An 18,745-nucleotide genomic window follows, 5' to 3' on the forward strand; every position below is an offset into this window, starting at 1 on the left:
AAAGAACTTGTTTAATTAATAACATACCCTAATTCAACTTATATATTTCATATTCTACTCACACTTCCTTTACTAATGCATTGATGCAAAATTCTTTGTTAATTTGTATTACTGAATAATTAATTTAGATCTTAAATTGTTTTTTCATATATTGCTACTTCAACCTATTAAATGCCAAGGCGATAATCACATTACCCATATTTATCTATTAAAATTTAAGTGTAAAACTAAAATTTATTAGTAGGTTTGATAATATCTTCCAAATCCACAAAATAATAATAAGAGGATTAAATTTATAGTTTTTTTCTTTAAATCATAATTAATATGTTACATTTTAACTAGTATAGAGACATAGGAAAAGCAATGTTAGCTCGTGCAATCACAATGTATATACTCCGTGTCTATTAACAATTGCTATTAGATTAATTCAAAATTGTCAAGCATAACTTGACTAACTTATCCATTAATTAAAAAAAATACAATAAATTTTAAACTTTGGAGATAATGCACATTATAATTTATCTTATAGCATTCAAGTTGATTATTTTATAAATTATAAACATTAATGGATAATATATTTCTATTTTTTCAATAAATATATTTATTCATAAAATTTGATATCTCTAAGCATCATCGTATACATTCAAAAGATCTATTGTTCAAAATTTAAAATGAATATCTACTTTTGTCATACTCAGACATCAACGTTACATCATATATACATAGGGTAAGAGTCTTTAATGGCTCTAGAAAGAAGATGCATATTCTAGAAAGGTTAAAACTATGTCATTCTAAGTTATAAAGTTGAATCCAACCTATTAACATTATTCCTAATCAAAAGAGTTTTATCTTCTAATTACTGTTGTTTATGGCCATTTCATCTATTTGGTATACCACTTCATTTACTTTACCTTTAGATATGTTGTTGTTGTCAAGCATACTGCCCTTACAAAATACATTTGAAATTTTGTGCTATCTATTAAATCTAATACAAAAGAAAAAATCACTCATATCATTCATAGAGTTTCAAAGATTTTTTTTAAGCGAGCTCTGTTTTTGTTTTTAGGTATTATGCACTTGTCAAGTATATTATCATTACAAAATATATGTGAAATTTGTGGCATCTATTAACTTATTGTCTTGAGGTGGGTTATATTTTTCTTTTCTCTATTATGTCATTATAAGATTATGATCCTTAAAAAACATATCTATAATTTTGTGGTATCTATTAAGTCCAACACAATAGAATCATTCATTGAATATTGTTTTATTTATATTTTTAAAATATCTTCAACATTGTATTATTTTTTAAATTCATTACTTCTAGGTTTTCCTCATGAAATGCAATAGAATTAATAAGTTACTAACTGTATAGTTTATTTATAAAAAAATTTATATTTTTTTAATGAAACTTGATGTCATAAATTTTTGGGTGCAAGAGAAGTTTTTAAAAATAGAGCCAACAAATCATGTAGAAGTGGGAGCATACATTTTAACAAGAAAGCCTATTTATGTCTAGCAAGAATGCAATTATAGACAAATAGAGAAGTAAGTGGAGGGGCCAAGTATTTGTAATCAAGGCAATGGGAAGAATAAAATTGTATGATAAAAGTGTAAGGAATAAACTAGAAGGTAATATACCTTGAGTAAATGAGACTATATTTTAAATAAATTCCATATGGTAGCAGAAAATTAAAATTGTTAATAAGCCTCAAGGCTTGAACAAAGTTTTATAGACATCACTAGATGGCGAGAAGACATCCACGATCATTTTTTTTTAAGATAAATAATAATAATATAGGTTATATTGGTAGTCAAACGATTGCAATCCTTGTCAAGTAAGATCATGACCATCTTCTTTAAAATTAAATAGTATAGCATTGTTATACCAAGGCATTCCATAGTTTACTTTTTATTGGGCCTAACAGAATGGATGGACCCCTCCTTATAATTTGGGTGTTGATTCACATCCTTATATATGTTTGGTTGAAACTAATAATTCACTAGTCATACAATGGCTAAGTAGTGGGTGGCATAGTTAATTTGGGTTGTCTCAAATTCAATACTATTCTAATAGTTACTGTAATACACACTTCTCTAAATATGATTCTATTTTTCTTCTTTCCTTGTATGATACTATACTATCAAGGCCAAAGTCAATCACAATAATAACTATCAGTCAAAGAATATAACCTTCTTAAGGGAGAACTCTTAGTTATGACACTAGTTTTGTGATTCTCATATTTCGATATTTAATGTACTTAATATGCTTAGCATTTTCTTTTATTAAATTGTTTTACATAAATGTGATACTTATCATATTTGATACTATCTCTCTTCATATCAAGTATCAATCATCATATTTAGAGAGCTTATTTAATTAATAACATACCCCAATTGTAGTTATCATTGTCATATTATACTTACACTTACTTTACTAATCTACTTATGCTAAAAAATTTCTTAATTGGTATTACTCAATAATTAATTTAGATCTTAAATTATTTTTGTATATATTGGTACTGCAACCTATTAAATATCAAGGTAATAATCACATTACTCATATTTATTTATTAAAATTTAAGGTTTGATAATGTCTTCCAAATCCACAAAATAGTAATAATAAAAGATTAAATTGATAATTTTGTTCTTTAAATAAGAATTAATATATTACATTTTTACTAGTATAAAGATATATAAAATGATATGTTAGCTCATACTTGATCACTATGGACATACTCCATGTCCATTCACAATTGCTATAAGATTAATTCAAATTTGTCAAGCATTAATTTGACTAACCGGACATTAATTTTAAAAAAATTCTAACAAAATTTAAATATTGGATATGATGCACCTTATGATTCATCTTATGGTATTCAAGTTTATCATGTTATTAATTATAAACATTAATGGATAATACATCTCTATTTTCTCATAAAATATATTTATTCATAATAAACTGATATCTCTAAACATCATTGGATAAATTATAAAGATTTATTGTTGAAAATTTAAAATAAATATCTTCTCTTTTCATACTTGCACATCAATCATACACAATAGATTGGTAGGGTGAGAGTCATTTATGGCACTAGAAAGAAGCTGTATATTATAGAAAGGATATAAAACTTGAGAAAGTAAAATTAATGAGGTACAACAAATTTATGATAAGAAAAGTGCATTACATACTATTGCTTAAGTTTTCTATTAATTTAGTTAATGTTAACTTGTTCATTGGTGTAATTCAAATAAACCACAATCTATTGAGCTCTCTTGAGATGGCAAGCAAGAGAATTGGAGGAGCTAGGGTTTCTTCTGATGTAGGGGAGAATGAGGAGGAAGGTTGCCTAGATGTATATGGGGTTCCTACTACTAGTTGTGGCATGCTTAGGCTTTGTGCTATTGATGGAGCTTTGGGGGTCTTTGAGAAAGGACACCCCTAAAGTTCCCCTTCCTCTATTTATCTTCTTGGAGTCCAATTTGGCACTAAGTTTTTGGGGGGCTATCTTGAGGGGAGAAGCCTTATCTTCATTTTTCTCTAGTTTGGTGCATCTCAAGGTTAGAACAACCCTTTCAGTCATGTGGTTTTATTTTCTCTTTCATAGGGGGCTCTAGGTTCATGGCTGAGTCCATTAGGCTTTCATAAGGATGCCATTATAACATGCAAACAATTCTATTGTCATTTCCTTATTACTTAATACAATAAAAATTAATTATGTTTTCATTCTATTTTTATGAAACAAAAATTACATTTTATTTTTGAAATGATTCTATTTTCATTTGTTAACTATTTCATTTTTTTTGGTAATTAAATAGATGAATGGGGTAACACCCATTATATTAAAATAAAAGCATAAGTTTAGACAAATTACATAAATAGTAGGAGATTACATAGAATTTGTATAGAAATCCCAAAATAGATAAATTTAAGATAGGACAAAACACCCTCAACATAGCTGGAAAAGACAACAAAGTTTTGGTAATTCCAACCATAGAGATCCCAAGAGCCCAAAATTCGATCAAGACAGCTCAAATGACCAAACCCTAAGAGAAGAAAAAAGAGAAAGAAGATTCAAAAATAAACCTCAAGGTTCAACCATCCATCCTATATTCCTCCACAATTGTGTCCGTTGGAGCAATGCCTTTTTCCTGAATAGTGTCTTCAAGACCTTGCAACCAAATGTAGGATTTGATCCATTTTGGGTAATCATTTATCTCTATCATTTTTCTAATTCTACAAGAATTCCAATCCCCTCAACACCAAGTGTTTATTATCTTGGTATTTCTCCTCATTATCAAGTATAACTAGAGGGAATTTGGGCAGATAACATATTATAAAAGTCCTTTAGGATAGGAAATCATGTGTGTTGGTTTATATTTAGTAAAAATATTATCAATCTTTCCCAAAACTTGTACTTCAAAGAGATGGACACAGAGAATCCTTGCCTTATCCTTATTCAAGCACAAATCCAAGGCAATGGATAAAAAAATAGAAGAAATATTCATGTTAACTATTTTATATTATTTTCATTAAAAAAAAACTTATTGTAATTTTATGAAACAAAAACCATACCATAATATGGAAGTTATTCTATTTTCTTTTGCTAACTATTCTATATGATAAGATAAAAAAATCTTCATCCTAGTTTTGGGAAACAAAAATCACATCATATTATAGATAAGCTTCAATTAACATTTCCTAACTATTTTGGACAATGGGGAGTGAGAGTGGAGGAGGAGATAGGGTTTCTGAAGAGGGTGAAGATGTAGGAGAGGATGTGTAGTGCCCTTCCATGGCTTCCAGCTGAGACTTGTTACTTTAACTTATTGGATTATGTTTTGACTCTTTATATGAGCTTTATTTTGTTGCTTTGCGTGTATCGATGCATTCATGTGATTCATGTTAATGGACTAATTTATGCTCATATGTTTTAGGATATAATTACTATTATATTTTTATTTGAGATAAATGTATAGATATTAGTAATTTTTTACTCAGACTTGAATTATATGTTGATAATTCGTGATGATTCTTATGAAATGTTAGTCTATGATCAGATATTATTTAGATTTGATGATGTTGATGCTTATGGATTTATTTGTGTAGAGTAAATCTTTATTGTTTTGCTTTCCTTAGGTTAGGATGAAAGGAATTTGATTTCATACTAATCATTGTGAGCTCCATATGACATCATGATTTCCTTTCACTAGAAAGGATTATATATATGTTTGTATAGAAGATGTTTTAGTGTAAGATTGCATGTACTAGACATCGACTCCACCTGGTTCCACAAGTCTAAGAGTGTCTTTCATTCCCAATGGTTGTACAAAAAATAGTACAAGGCCCAAAATGTATCTAACCTTAACCATTGACCTAATGTAGGGACAATTATCTAGTTTATATTTTATCCCGATAAATTTGTCATGTGGACAATATATGATTACCCAACTATCAATGTTAAGTATTGTCTTGATATTGCTATTATTTTATAATTTATTTGACTATAACTACAACTTAAGTGCTATAAATTAAATTAATAATTACTTATAGTTTATTGTGGCTTTACAGTTTTGGGGAGAGGAAATCTTATCACAATTCTATGAAGAATTTTAAAGTGTGAATTTGAGAAGGATTTGGAGTTTTTCAGTTTGACTACAGAATTGAATTAAAGCATGATTTGGTTTTCTCAAGCTTGGTTGATTTTGCATTTTTGGTTGTTGTTTCGAGGAGATTTCGTGTTTTAGAATTCAACATCAAATTATCCTTCTCTCTCTCTCTCTCTCTCTCTCTCTCTCTCTCTCTCTCTCTCTCTCTCTCTCTCTCTCTCTCTCTCTCTCTCTCTCTCTCTTTTGTAGGTTTCCAAGAAGGTATTTGTTTACCTGTAATGCCCGGCCAAGAACCCTAAAGGAATGCAGCACTACAAGGCAACTAAAGGGTGAAATAATTTTTTTTTAAAAAAGATTAAGTGCATTAATTATAACATTGCATGTATTAACACAAGCATAAGTCTAACAATGATATCTTAAAGAGTTACCAATGAATATTACTTCGTAACTAAACAACATCTTAATGTTAATCCAATTATCCATCTAATTAAAGAACTCAATTGCAATAAAGTTACATCATATTCATAAACTGAATTTCACATTGAAAGATTTAAAGTGATACAATATATTGATTTTCAATGAAGCATTTACACATAGGCATAAAGACAACTAAAATAACATACATTCCACTGAATTATGTTTATAATACTCAATAATTACATGCCTTCCAAAAGCACAAATGAAATACATAATTACAATGCCAAGGTTACATAGTTAACTGATACAATGACCACATGGGCCTTAAGGTACAATAATAATGAACATGAGCTAATACATGAATCACAAACCAAAGGTACAGCAGCGAAGCCAATCCTTGCATGAAGGTACGAACCAGAATATCCAATGGGAAGTGGCACTACCACCCGACCATGTGATCCCAAAATGGAACCACCCAACCATGTGATCCCAAAATGGAACCACCCCACTATGCTATGAGATAGTAGAAGACCCTCAAGCAAGAAAATAAAACAAGTATAATAGTACAACATGAATCCACTATACTCATGTGGCTCGGTTCACAAAATACTAGTGACCCTAAAGAGAGAGTGTAATCACATAGCTTAAGATGGTTACCCTAGGTAGGCCTGCATAGGTCCTGGCCCCCATCCTGGGTTATCCTGGTAACCTTTCCCGAACCCCCAGCTCCATCTAAGCATCATGTGGACCCTACCAACCTTTCATGAAGACAAGGTGGTAAGTTTACCATTCTAGGCCTTCCCACTACACCTTGAGCCTATACAAGCACTCAACCATGTGCAGGGTGCAATATCTTAATTAAGTTTATAACTACCCACCCCCTAATCAATTTTTAGGTTATCATTTATTAACTAACTTTCGAGGGGTTATCCTACCAACCACTTCAGGTGCGGCCCCCATTTGAAATCCACTCTCTTATAGGACACTATCATGTTTGGTCTCTCTATGAGAACCCTATGGTGAAACTGACAGCCATATCTAAACCTGACAAAATACAGGTGAAGGATGCACAAATCACTAACCTAGGAATGACCATTGGACATAACACACAATGGCTCACATCAATAGGATTACACAACAACACCTGACCAAGGGTATAACAATTATACGACATAACGACAACTCAACCAGAATTGCAACGAAAATAAGCTTTGACTACAAAAACCATTTACACTAAGATCCTAATACAGGCAATATTTTATTTAAATAGCCAAAAGAATTAAATACTTGCAATGACAGATATACCAGAGAATTAGAAAATAAAACTATATTAATGAAGGAAATTTAGAGTTGTCATTCATCCAATAAGGTTAAATTTAACCACATTAAAATTAATTCCCTAACATATATTCAAGAATAATTTATAAATACCCCCAATTAAATGATTTCAATAACATAAATTAAATTCCAAATTAAAAATATGTATAATCATATAATATAATATAATTACATGAGTATATATTCTTCGAATATAAACCATATAATTATATCATATTTAAAATATATATAATAAAATGAAGATTTAATTTTCCAATAAAATAAATTTTAATACTCCAAAATAACATATTATAACCAAAGAAAAAAACTATATATATATTTAAAAACATATAAAAAAATAAAAATCGAAACATAAAAGAAACCCGCACACAAAAAGGGGAAAGCAAATGTTTTATTTGCTTGCAGTAGTCCTAAAAAAAAATGGTCAATTATTATTATTTTTTAAATGAAAAAAACTAAAACATACAAAAATAATTACTGGTAAAGAATTTTACCAGAAAACTCAATCTCTGAGACAAAACAGAGATGGAGAAAAGCACCATAAACCAGATAATTTCATTCATAAAGCTAAATTGGCTGGAAACTAAATAGTTTGGTAATCCCCAATTGAATCTTTGGGCCAAGACAAGGATGGTAGAAGAGGAATTTAGATTCAGAATTTCCTCTAAATTTGAAAACTACCAGGAAGAAAATTTAATCAATTGGAGGCAGAAGGGGGAAATTTTGGCAAAATTTTACTAGCATAACTCCCCCAATTTCACAAATTTAAAAACTACAATAAACAGGAAATCAAAATCCTTTCATAAACAAAAATGAAAGAATAGATTTTAAACCAAAAACTTAACATGAAATCAATTTGAAAGAGATTGGAGTTGCATTTTTAATAAAAAATGGACTAAGATTTTTCAATAAACCTCATAACAACTAATTCAATAACACTGCAATCATTTAATCAATTATTTTTTACAACATCCAGGAGAAGGGAAAGAAATATAGATTTTTAAAACAAACAAGGTAGATGCTATCCAACTTGTGGAGCTTTCCACGAAGAAATTGGTTGGAGACCTTCAATCCTACAATGGATTTCCAAACCAAAACCAAAACCTTCTTCCCAAACAATCATCAAAATTTTCCTTCTCCAAAAACATGCATCCCTCTTCCAAACAACTCACAGGGATAAATAGAAAAATATTTTAACCTAAACTTTTAGGTTGAAATATTTTTCTCATCCAAAAACATTTAAATAATAAAATTTACTTTTTCTATTTTCCTTCAAAAAGGTAAATGGGAATTTCATTTTTTTGAAAAATTCTTTTCTTTCATCATGGAATTTAATTAACTTTTCCAAAAAACATGAAAAATAATAATTTAACTCTATCTTTATTTTTCTTTAAATCTAAAAGCAATAGTAATTAACTTTATTTATCTGAACACTTTTTGATTTATCTCCAATTATCTAATTCTCTAGATAATGCTTCTGAACATACTTGGTGGGAACTTTCATTGAATCTTCCTCTTCGTCTTCTTCATTTGATTCCTTCTCTTTGTTATCCTTTAGATCACTTTTCTTCTCTAGAACTACTAGAACAATATCAACCCTTTGTGCTAGAAAATGTTTACTATCCTTCCTATCCTTGATGTAGTAAACATTTCCACCTATTCTAACTCCTTCTGCAACTCTTTTACCAATATTTTTCTTTCTAATCACACATCTGGTGCTATTGAACAAAACTTCATACCTTTTTCTACACATATGACTAACACTTAACAAACTATGTCTTAATCCTTCAACATAATAGACATCATCAATCTTATGCTTACCATCAATAAAAACACTTTACCTCAAATCTTTGCACCATCTCATCTAGTAGAATTTATAGATCCCGCATCATATTTATTGAGATTAATAAACTAGTATTGATCATTGGTCATATGATTTGAACATTTGGAGTCTATAATCTATGTATTTAGTTCTATATTCACATGTAATGCAAGCTTAACTATTTTCTCTTCTTTTGAATTGTCCAAAACAGTCTCCTTATCCTCAATTTCTAGAAACAAATATTCTTCATTTGGGTCCTCATAAACTTCATCTTCATATGTATATCACTCAATAGAACATAGGCCCTTCTTCTCTTTTCTGTTGAAATTGCGTCTTCTAAACTTATTCATTTCTCATAATCATCTAGTCTCTTATAATCTTCTCTATTAGTGAAATTATAAGCATAATGTCCAATTCTACCATAAGAAAAAAATTTCAAAGGTAACTTACCTTTGTATTTTCTAGTGGCTTGCTATAATCTTCTCTCAAAATTTTCTTCAACTTCATCTAGATCTCCACTACATTCTTGATCACCAAGTCTTGAAACATTAAACACTCTTTCTTTCTTTTCTCTTTTCTCTTACTACATTTTTAAAATCTTATAGGCTGCTAAGGTGCCAATAAGTTGATCAATATTATACTTACTCAAATTGTTGGTCTCTTGGATAGTACATCTCTATGGCTTGTAGGATTTAGGCAAAGTCAGTAAAATCTTAGCACAACATCACATTCTTCTAAATTTCCATCAATGGCTTTAATGCCATTAGCAAGATCAATAACTCTATAAATATAGTTCTCAATGATCTTTTCATTCAACATTATTAGGTACTCATGGTTTTACTTTAAATTCATTTGCCTAGCCTTCTTTATCTTTGGATCTCCTTCATATACCAAACACAACTTGTCCCATACAGATTTTTCTTTGTTGAAACATTTTAGCCTTCCAAACACTGAATCACTTATACAACTAATAAATATAGCTCTAGCCTTTGCATTAGGGTCAGTGCAAGAAGATGAGTCCACTTTTTGGCCAAAAAGTGGAAGTGTTTTCCCTAATTTTCAGGTTTTGTCTCATTTGAGCTTAAATTTTGAAATACATGGAGATTGAATCTTGGAAAAAGTTAGAAATATTAAAGATATCCCTCTGAGTCGAATTTCTGAATATGTAATTTATTTTAATACCCACATAATAAAAAATAACTTTTTTGAATGAAGTTCTAAAAACTATGTTTTAAAAATGGTTGTTTCAGGACCATACCATGCATGTGTAGGACCCACACTTTTTGACACAATTAAACTTATTTTCTCAAACTATTTTGGTAAATAACTTTTAACACACTGAAGATTGATGAGCATATTTTTTTGTATTTATTTTTTAAATATATTTTTTAAATAAATTTTTTAATGACTATAATTATCTTTTTAAAAATTTGACATGTACGGCCCACATAATTTGACGTAAACTTAACATTTTTTTATTTTTTATTTCTTTAAGTAGAAAATAATTTTGTGTAGATTGATGACATTATTTTTTTTTCAAAATTCATTAAAATAAAAAATTTATTAAATTAACAAAATTAGTTAATATTTTAAGTTTACGGACCCAAGTTAGTATAAAATAAATGAAAAATAGTTAAAATAATCAATTTTTTAAATTTTTTTAATATTTAGAATATATACAGTATAATCTTAAATGAGTTTTAATTTCATATAAAAATTCTCTAATTAGAGGCACACAAACTATTTCAGAAGTTCATATTTGTGCTTTCATTCATGTAGATTTGAATTTGCAAGTCCATGTCTTAGGTGTGGCCATCCCAAGCCTATCCCAAACCTAATCTTGTGGCAAGTGGCGGGTTGTGAAATCAACTTCCACAAAATGAGCCCCTGTTTTGAAAACAAGGGCCCGTTTACAAAACGGGGGCCTGTTCGGAACGGGCCCCTGTTCCTAAAATTACCATTATTATCAAAAAATGACAAAATGCACCCGAAAAAAATGGGTAAAATGGGAATTTAAAATGGGGGCCTATTTTTTAAAAATGGGACCCTGTTTCATTTTCAAGCAGGCCCCCATTTGAGAACAAAATGGGGGCCCATTTAGTTTCTCCTCGAGCCCCCGTTACTTTTTGCCTCGGGGGCCCGAAGCAAAAATGAGCCCCCATTTGTAAGAGCGTATTTTCCAATGCACAAACTTCCACCAATTTGTGACCCATTACCTTGCACTTACCCATTAGCCTCCTTCAATTTTATCTCATCCAGAGTTTGAGAATCACCCTATAGAGGTTTATATTCAATTTGAGTGATTTCCTAGATTTCATTTGGTAGTGTCTCTAAATGCGACCCCATTCTCTCCTTCTACTGCAAAAAAATTGTACCATCAATGATTGGAAATTTGTAATACACATCCTATGCCATACCGGATCCACTTCAAGTAGTTAAGCTTACTCAAGATGAACCTTGCTTCGATACCAATTGTTGAACCCAAGGCGAGACTAAGAAGGAGGGTGAATCACTCCAAACAAAGAGTTAATGCAACACATAAACAATTAATCAACAACACATATCAACACATGAACATGAAGATTTTCTATGTGGAAAACCAGAATAATGAAAAACCATGACAAGCACTTACCCACAAAATATATTCACTATATATATCAGATTACAAATAAAAGAGGTCACTTCTCTAGACTTGCACACCAAGGCTAACTATTGGTGTCAATTTTGTCTCATAATTACACTTTACTTAATTTGACTTACGCTAACGCATCTCATAGTAGTTTGCATATGAGACACTTAGGGAAGTGTGCACATAGGGATGATGAATGTAGGAGAAATTACACCTTTTGCAGTCTTATCTTGTTGTTATATTCCACCTTCAGTGGGTGATCCACCTCTTGTGGAATATTTTATTATTTCTTGTACCTACCTCACCTACCCTTGTTTCTCATTGAGCCACATGTCATGATCATGTTCTCACATATCCATATGGCCTTGCCTTTATAAGCAAGCTCATCTTACATTGTATGTTATGATCTAGTTGATAATATTTGCATCTTGATTATGATACAATTTATTCTTATCAAATTTGTTGTCTCTTTTTTCTGCTATTCATTGTGCTCTAGATCTTGGCTATATTTGACAAATTGTTACACTAAAAGATATAAAAAAATTGATCTAAAAGGAAGGATCTCCTGATAACAAATTTGTCCTTGAACTCTACATTAAGCGACCAACATCAACACACACAACTCTGACCTCAACTACTAAAACTCTGTCTCAAATCTCTATCACAGTCTCAACACAACTTACATGTCATTTGAACATAAATATTTTTCTATTCTTCACAAAACCTCAATGACTATCTCCACATCATACATCTACACTCCACACCTCATCACTCACTTAACTCAATCATATACATCCTAATAAACAAGATAGATCATCAAAACATAAGTGAGTCATCTTGAATCGAAATACAATTTTTGAACCAATAATATGCACACTAATCTAGTCCATGAGAAAGAGGGAACCAAAACACATCTTCTAAAGATGAATTCACCAATCCGTAATCTTTGGAAAATAACCGATAGCATATCCATACACTACGCATACATATAAGTAATTAACATCCAAAACATGCTCTCAAATGTGAATAACTCAAATTTGGATCTCCACATGCTATGGTGAGACCGACAACATATCAAAGAAGTTTCATAAATCATATCTAGACCAAAGGATAGGTCTAGCATAAAATATCGCAACCATCAATGATCAATGCCACATTACAAGGAGAAAACAAAGATGTTTATGGACCAGAGAACTAACAATGCCATGATACAAAAACTATATCCAATGAAGATAACAATAACAATCAGCATCTACAACATATTCTAGACCCAAACACTTCTAGAACAACCAATAGAACAACTACACCAACAAAACAACAACATAACACTGCACCACAAACATTCTAGACCAATTGATAACGACAAGTTTGAAATCAATGACAAGAACAACAACACATCAACACACACTTCCAACACACTCTTGAAATCTGGAGTTACAACTTTGATAGACAAAATTAATATGGAACCCAATATGTGTTCTAAAAGAACTACGCCCTATAGAATAATTATGAGCATGATTGATAGAAAATTAAAGATTTTATCCTAAGCATGTTTATTTAAAAGGTTGTAAATTCATAAAATAAGTTAGTTTGTAATTGGATATTGATCTAATTTCTCATTCAACATCTTATACAGGGTTAAAAATTGTTATAACAACCCTTTGGTCATGATTACACACAATAGGTGTGGCTAGACTATAGTGTAGGAAATCTATAAATATGATTGACATTCATCTTGATAGCTAAGAATTCCTACAAGAATTACATAATTCAATTATAAAAAACTTAAAAGCATGGGATTAGATCATGCATAGATTCTTGTGGACTTACACACCTGTATAACATGATCTTGTATAGTGTAGAATATGACATTCAATGTTAAATTTATTTATTTTTATCCATATTTGTGTATATTAAAGTCAACTAGGAAAGAGAATCATTAAGAGTCTACTATTTATTAATGGGAGTATAAAACTCCCTGAATGATAAACAAGCCCTTGGGTTGAAATTACAATATCAAGAAAGAGATAAAAGAAAGAAATAGATACTAAGTAGTTGTTCTAATGCAAACTGACTAATTTAAGTTGAGTTGATTATCCTTGGACAATAAAAAATTGAGTAGAGATAAGGTTAGAAGTAGTAAACAAGAATTATTATTCAATCATCTGTTTTATTTTAACTTTGATTGAACTATGACTAATTTTGAATGAGATTGTTTTGTCTAATATTTAGAGTGATCTTTATTTTTTGTCTCATCTTTTTTTCTATTAAAGTATTTTACTATGATACCCTTAAATTGACAACATTAAACAATAGTCATTCTAATGCAAACTAAGACTATTGCAAGTTGAGTTGATGATCATTGCACTATAAAAAATTGAATAGAGTTGAGGTTAGAAGCAGTAAACATGAATTATTCAGTCCATGTGTTCAATTTTAACTTTGATTGAACTATGACTAATGTTGGATGAGATTGTTTTATCTAATATTTAGAGTGATCTTTATTTTTTGTCTCATCTTTTTTTATATTAAGGTGTTTTACTATGATACCCTTAAATTGACAAGATTAGACATGTAATATGAAACTTTTGACATGCCTACAAATAAATAAACATCATTTCTATTAAACACTAAAATCAATTGCTATTAATATCTATTAAAAGAAAAGATGATATTTGCATTTTTCTTCAGTAGAATTAATAAAGCTTAAGATAAAAATAAAATAGTCAACAAATTGTTTTCCTCTGTTGTACTTATAAAACTTAAAATAATTGAAAGGCAATATTTTGTTGCTTTGTAAAAGACTACGATGAACGCCAAATGGGAAATATGTTCGCTAAAGGAGGTGAAATTATATGACTGCATATTCATTGAAGGTAGTAGAGAGCTTGGATGGCAACAAATATGGAGAAGCAAATCTGATCCGACACCTTCACAACTCGATTAAGCTTGCAATTGCCAAATCGAAACGGAATAGTGTAATCGATATCGACAACGTATATTTTGAATGTGTTATTTTGTCGTGCCCATGAAGAAGTCAACAAATTGACAAGTTATTTTTTAAAATTTTTGAATATGTGAATAGCATCTCGAATCTGATAGTCCCACAATCCATTTTTAAGACTAATTGTAAAATTAAAATTTATTAGATTTTTTATAAATTTTTTTTTATAAAATCATATGTATGACACTTAACATATTAGTTTAGAATACATTTAAAAGATAAAATATAAATATTTTTTCATAAAGTTCTAATTCTTTAAAATTTAAGCATTAGTTGTAATCAAATAGTAATTTAATGTTTTAGACCTTGGTATGATCAAAGTTGAAATATTCTAACTTATATTTTGATAAAGAATATAATTGTTATTAAATAAAAGCATATATAGAATAATCAACCTATTAAATAATTAAGGATGATTTATGAAAAATATATCCTGGTCGACATAAGCAAATAAGTCATGAATAACAGTATTAGGGGGCTTGAAAAGATTAATGCCATGGTTGCTGATTATAGATCCTACCACAATGAACCGGTGAAAGATCTTGGAGGAGATGATATGGCTATTGGAGACAACAAAACCACTAGACCCAGTTCCAGAACCAAGAGCAGAAGCAGCAACAAGGGTACCTCCAGATTCATTATGGAGGAGCTTGAGAAAATCAACAGGATTTCCATCCAAAAGAACAAGGTTCTGGTGCTCTCTCTTAACTGAGAGCTTTTTTTTTTGTTTTGTCTTGTTTGTCCGCGTTTTTTTTGTATTCGTGATTGCTCGGGGTTGCACCCCTGTCTTGTTGTTGTTTCATGTCTGTTTGGTTGATGGCCCACTGTTGTAAAACTTTTGGTTTCAGGTCCATGTAAAATCCATTTATCTTTACCAAAAACATAAAAAACAATAATTAATAAAAACATCTATTTTAAAAACTCAAAATATTAATTTTAGATTCCTTTTTACATATAAATTAGATTTTTATTTTCCAAATTTAAAAAAAAAAAAAGACTATTTATAATTAAATTATTGACATTATTTATTTTTTAATTTCAAACAGTATTCTTATTGTTAAAAAGTGATCTTATTTATCTATATTTGCTTAAGAATTGTTTTAAAACAGTAATACTAAATTCCTTCATATGTTTATTTATGTGACTATTTTACATTAGATTGTCCTTATCAGAGGGCCCTCTCCCAGCTTCTTCAGTACCATCTGAGAGTAACAAGCAGCCTTCGCACTTTGAATGGAATCCTTTCCGTTAAGCATTTATCATATGAAGTTATAGGTATACAAATGGTTTTCCAATTCTCGATGGAAGTACAAAAATTTCTGTGAAATTTCAATTTGTTCATTCGCTGCAGCGGAGGATGAAGCTACATATATGACCATCTGCCCAGCTGTTTCCCACATTTGAGCTTTCGATCCTCTATTTTTCATCCCGTGTGTTCTCTTGCTTTCTGTGATATCTCATCCACTTTCCACTTGGAATCATGGAATTAATGAAAGCAGATGAAGTAAAGTTGGATCAAGATCTCTGGCTTACTCAAATCAAGGAAGGCCTGCAATTTCAGGATGAGAAAGAAGAAGAAAAAGACATACGTGTATCCGTTTTTGGTGTGCCCAAGGAGCCGTTGACAGTGAAGCCAGAAGCATATATTCCGCAGTGCGTCTCCATTGGACCGTATCACTATTTGAGACCCCAACTATTCGAAATCGAGAGATACAAAATAGCTGTTGCACGAAGATTTGAGAAGACGCTAACCGGTTACTGCAACTTCGAATCTGTGGTGGAAGAGGTGAAGAAGTACAACTGGCAAATCAGGAACTGCTACCACAAATTTCTTGAGTATAAAGAGGAAGCCCTTGCATGGCTCATGGCTCTGGATGGGTCGTTCGTTCTGGAGTGCTTGCAGTTCTACCTCAAACAGGCGGATCGCACTTCTTCGGAAGTGTCATCCCAGGTGAAGCCACTGGGCAGAGTTGTAGATATATCTCGCAGAAGTGAAACCCACAATGCAATTATGAGAGATCTGATGATGCTTGAGAATCAGTTACCTTTGTTTCTCTTGCAGAAGCTTCTGGAAATGCAGTTGGGTTCGCAAGATAAGGCCGAAGAAAGGCTCTGCAATCTAGTGACTCTAGCCTGTAAAGATTGGTCGCCATTTATGTTGAAGATGCGAGATAGTTCAAGGCTCCTTATAAAGGAGAGAGGTCACATATTGGAGGAGCTATACTACTCTATTGTCGCTGCAGTAGCCATGGACGATACCATTTTTAAGAAGAATGATGACCCGAATGTCCCATTGCCGGATTCAACCTACTTAAGGAGTGCTCTGAAATCTTTATGGAAGGCTCTGTCCTCCTTAAGAATCAACCTTGTTCAACTTGTCTTGGCACTCTCTGAGCGTGCCTTAAAAGGGAGGCCTGTCCAGTTGGTGACACAGTTGTCCACGATTCTTGGTTCCATTTTTCAAACTCTTCCAATTAAGCGTAAAGATGAAAAGGATGAGGAAACAGATGAGGAGAGAGGATATTCCTCTGTGGAAACTCCTCCAATTCGCGACTAACTAGCGATATCTTCCGTCTCTGATTTATACTCGGAAGGAGTAAGATTCCTTTCGACAGAGGGAGGCCTCACCACAATTCGGTTCGACCCGACCACTGCAACTCTTTGTCTTCCCAAATTGAGGTTGGATTCCCACACCGAAGTAGTTATCAGAAATCTAGTGGCATTCGAGGCTTCAGCGGCTCCTGGCGCTTTGATCTTCACTCGGTACACTGATTTCATGAACGGCATCATCGACACAGAAGAAGATGTTCGGCTGCTGAGAAAGAGCGGGATTATCTACAATCACCTGGCTGACGACGGGAAAGTGGCAAGCCTGTGGAACGGCTTGGGTAATTAGGTCAAATTGACGCGAGTTAAGTATTTTGACCAAGTTATAGCAGACGTGAACAAGCATTATAACAATAGACGGAGCGTGCCTGCGAAGAAGTATGTAAACAAATACATATTTGGTTCGTGGCAGCTCCTGACTGTTGTGGCCACTGGGATACTTCTGCTTCTCACTTGCTTCCAGACCTTCTGTTCTGTGTATGACTGTAAGGGTTAATGGAGCGACATTAATGTTTTGCAGGAGTAAGCCAATCGGAAGTGTTTTATCTCCTTATTACCAATGCTGTCAGCCATTTATTCTCTTTGATATACCACCTCATTTACTCTGACCGGGTACAAAAGTTTTGTTTTTGAGGTGGGTTCAACTCTGCCTTTAGGTATGCTGCCGCCCTTACAAAATCACATTTGAAATTTTGTGGTGTATATTGAATCCAATTCGGATTCTGTTTTGAGATAAGCATTATACCTTTGTAATGTATATCATCCTTGCAAAACACATCCGAAATTTGTGGTGCCTGTTAGTATTGTCTTTTTTTTCAAAAAAAAAAATGAAAAGATTATTTTGAGGTGAGTTTTATCTTGTTTTATACGATTGTTACAAAACATGTCTAAAATTTTTGTTGTATCTATTATACCCAACACAACAGAATTATTCATAGAATATTTTTTTATTCTTAGAAATATATCTTTAATTTTGTATTATTTTTCAAAATCATTGATTCTAGATTTTGGTCATAAAATATAATAGATGTTGTAAGTTATTAATTGTATAGTTTTGTTAAATTTCTATATTTTTGATGAAACTTGATGCCATAAATGTTGGGGTGCACAAGAAAAATTTAGAAGGAAGGCAATCAATAATATAGAAGTTGGAGTTTACAATTTCACAAAAAAGCCTATTTATATCTAGAAAGCATCCAATTATAGACGTATAGAGAAGTAAGTGGAAGGGTCAAGTATCTGTAATCAAGGCAATAGAAGTAGTCAAATTGCAAGATAAAAGTTTGAAGAATAAATTAAAGGATAATATACCTTGAGT

The 18,745-nt window shown here is 31.3% G+C and overlaps 1 protein-coding gene across 1 annotated transcript; it reads left to right on the plus strand.

Moving 5' to 3' along the window:
* The first annotated feature begins 16,300 nt into the window (after positions 1–16,300).
* On the plus strand, positions 16,301–17,377 carry LOC131047263 (putative UPF0481 protein At3g02645). Its single transcript, XM_057981126.1, has one exon. It carries the CDS (start codon positions 16,301–16,303, stop codon positions 17,375–17,377), a length of 1,077 nt encoding a protein of 358 aa, XP_057837109.1.
* Positions 17,378–18,745: the final 1,368 nt, after the last annotated feature.

Source organism: Cryptomeria japonica, chromosome 7 (genome assembly GCF_030272615.1).
Source record: "Cryptomeria japonica chromosome 7, Sugi_1.0, whole genome shotgun sequence".
NCBI lineage: Eukaryota > Viridiplantae > Streptophyta > Pinopsida > Cupressales > Cupressaceae > Cryptomeria > Cryptomeria japonica.

Coding starts and splice junctions, on each gene's coding strand:
- LOC131047263 (XM_057981126.1), top strand. CDS start 16,301: ATGGAATTAATGAAAGCAGATGAAGTAAAGTTGGATCAAGATCTCTGG.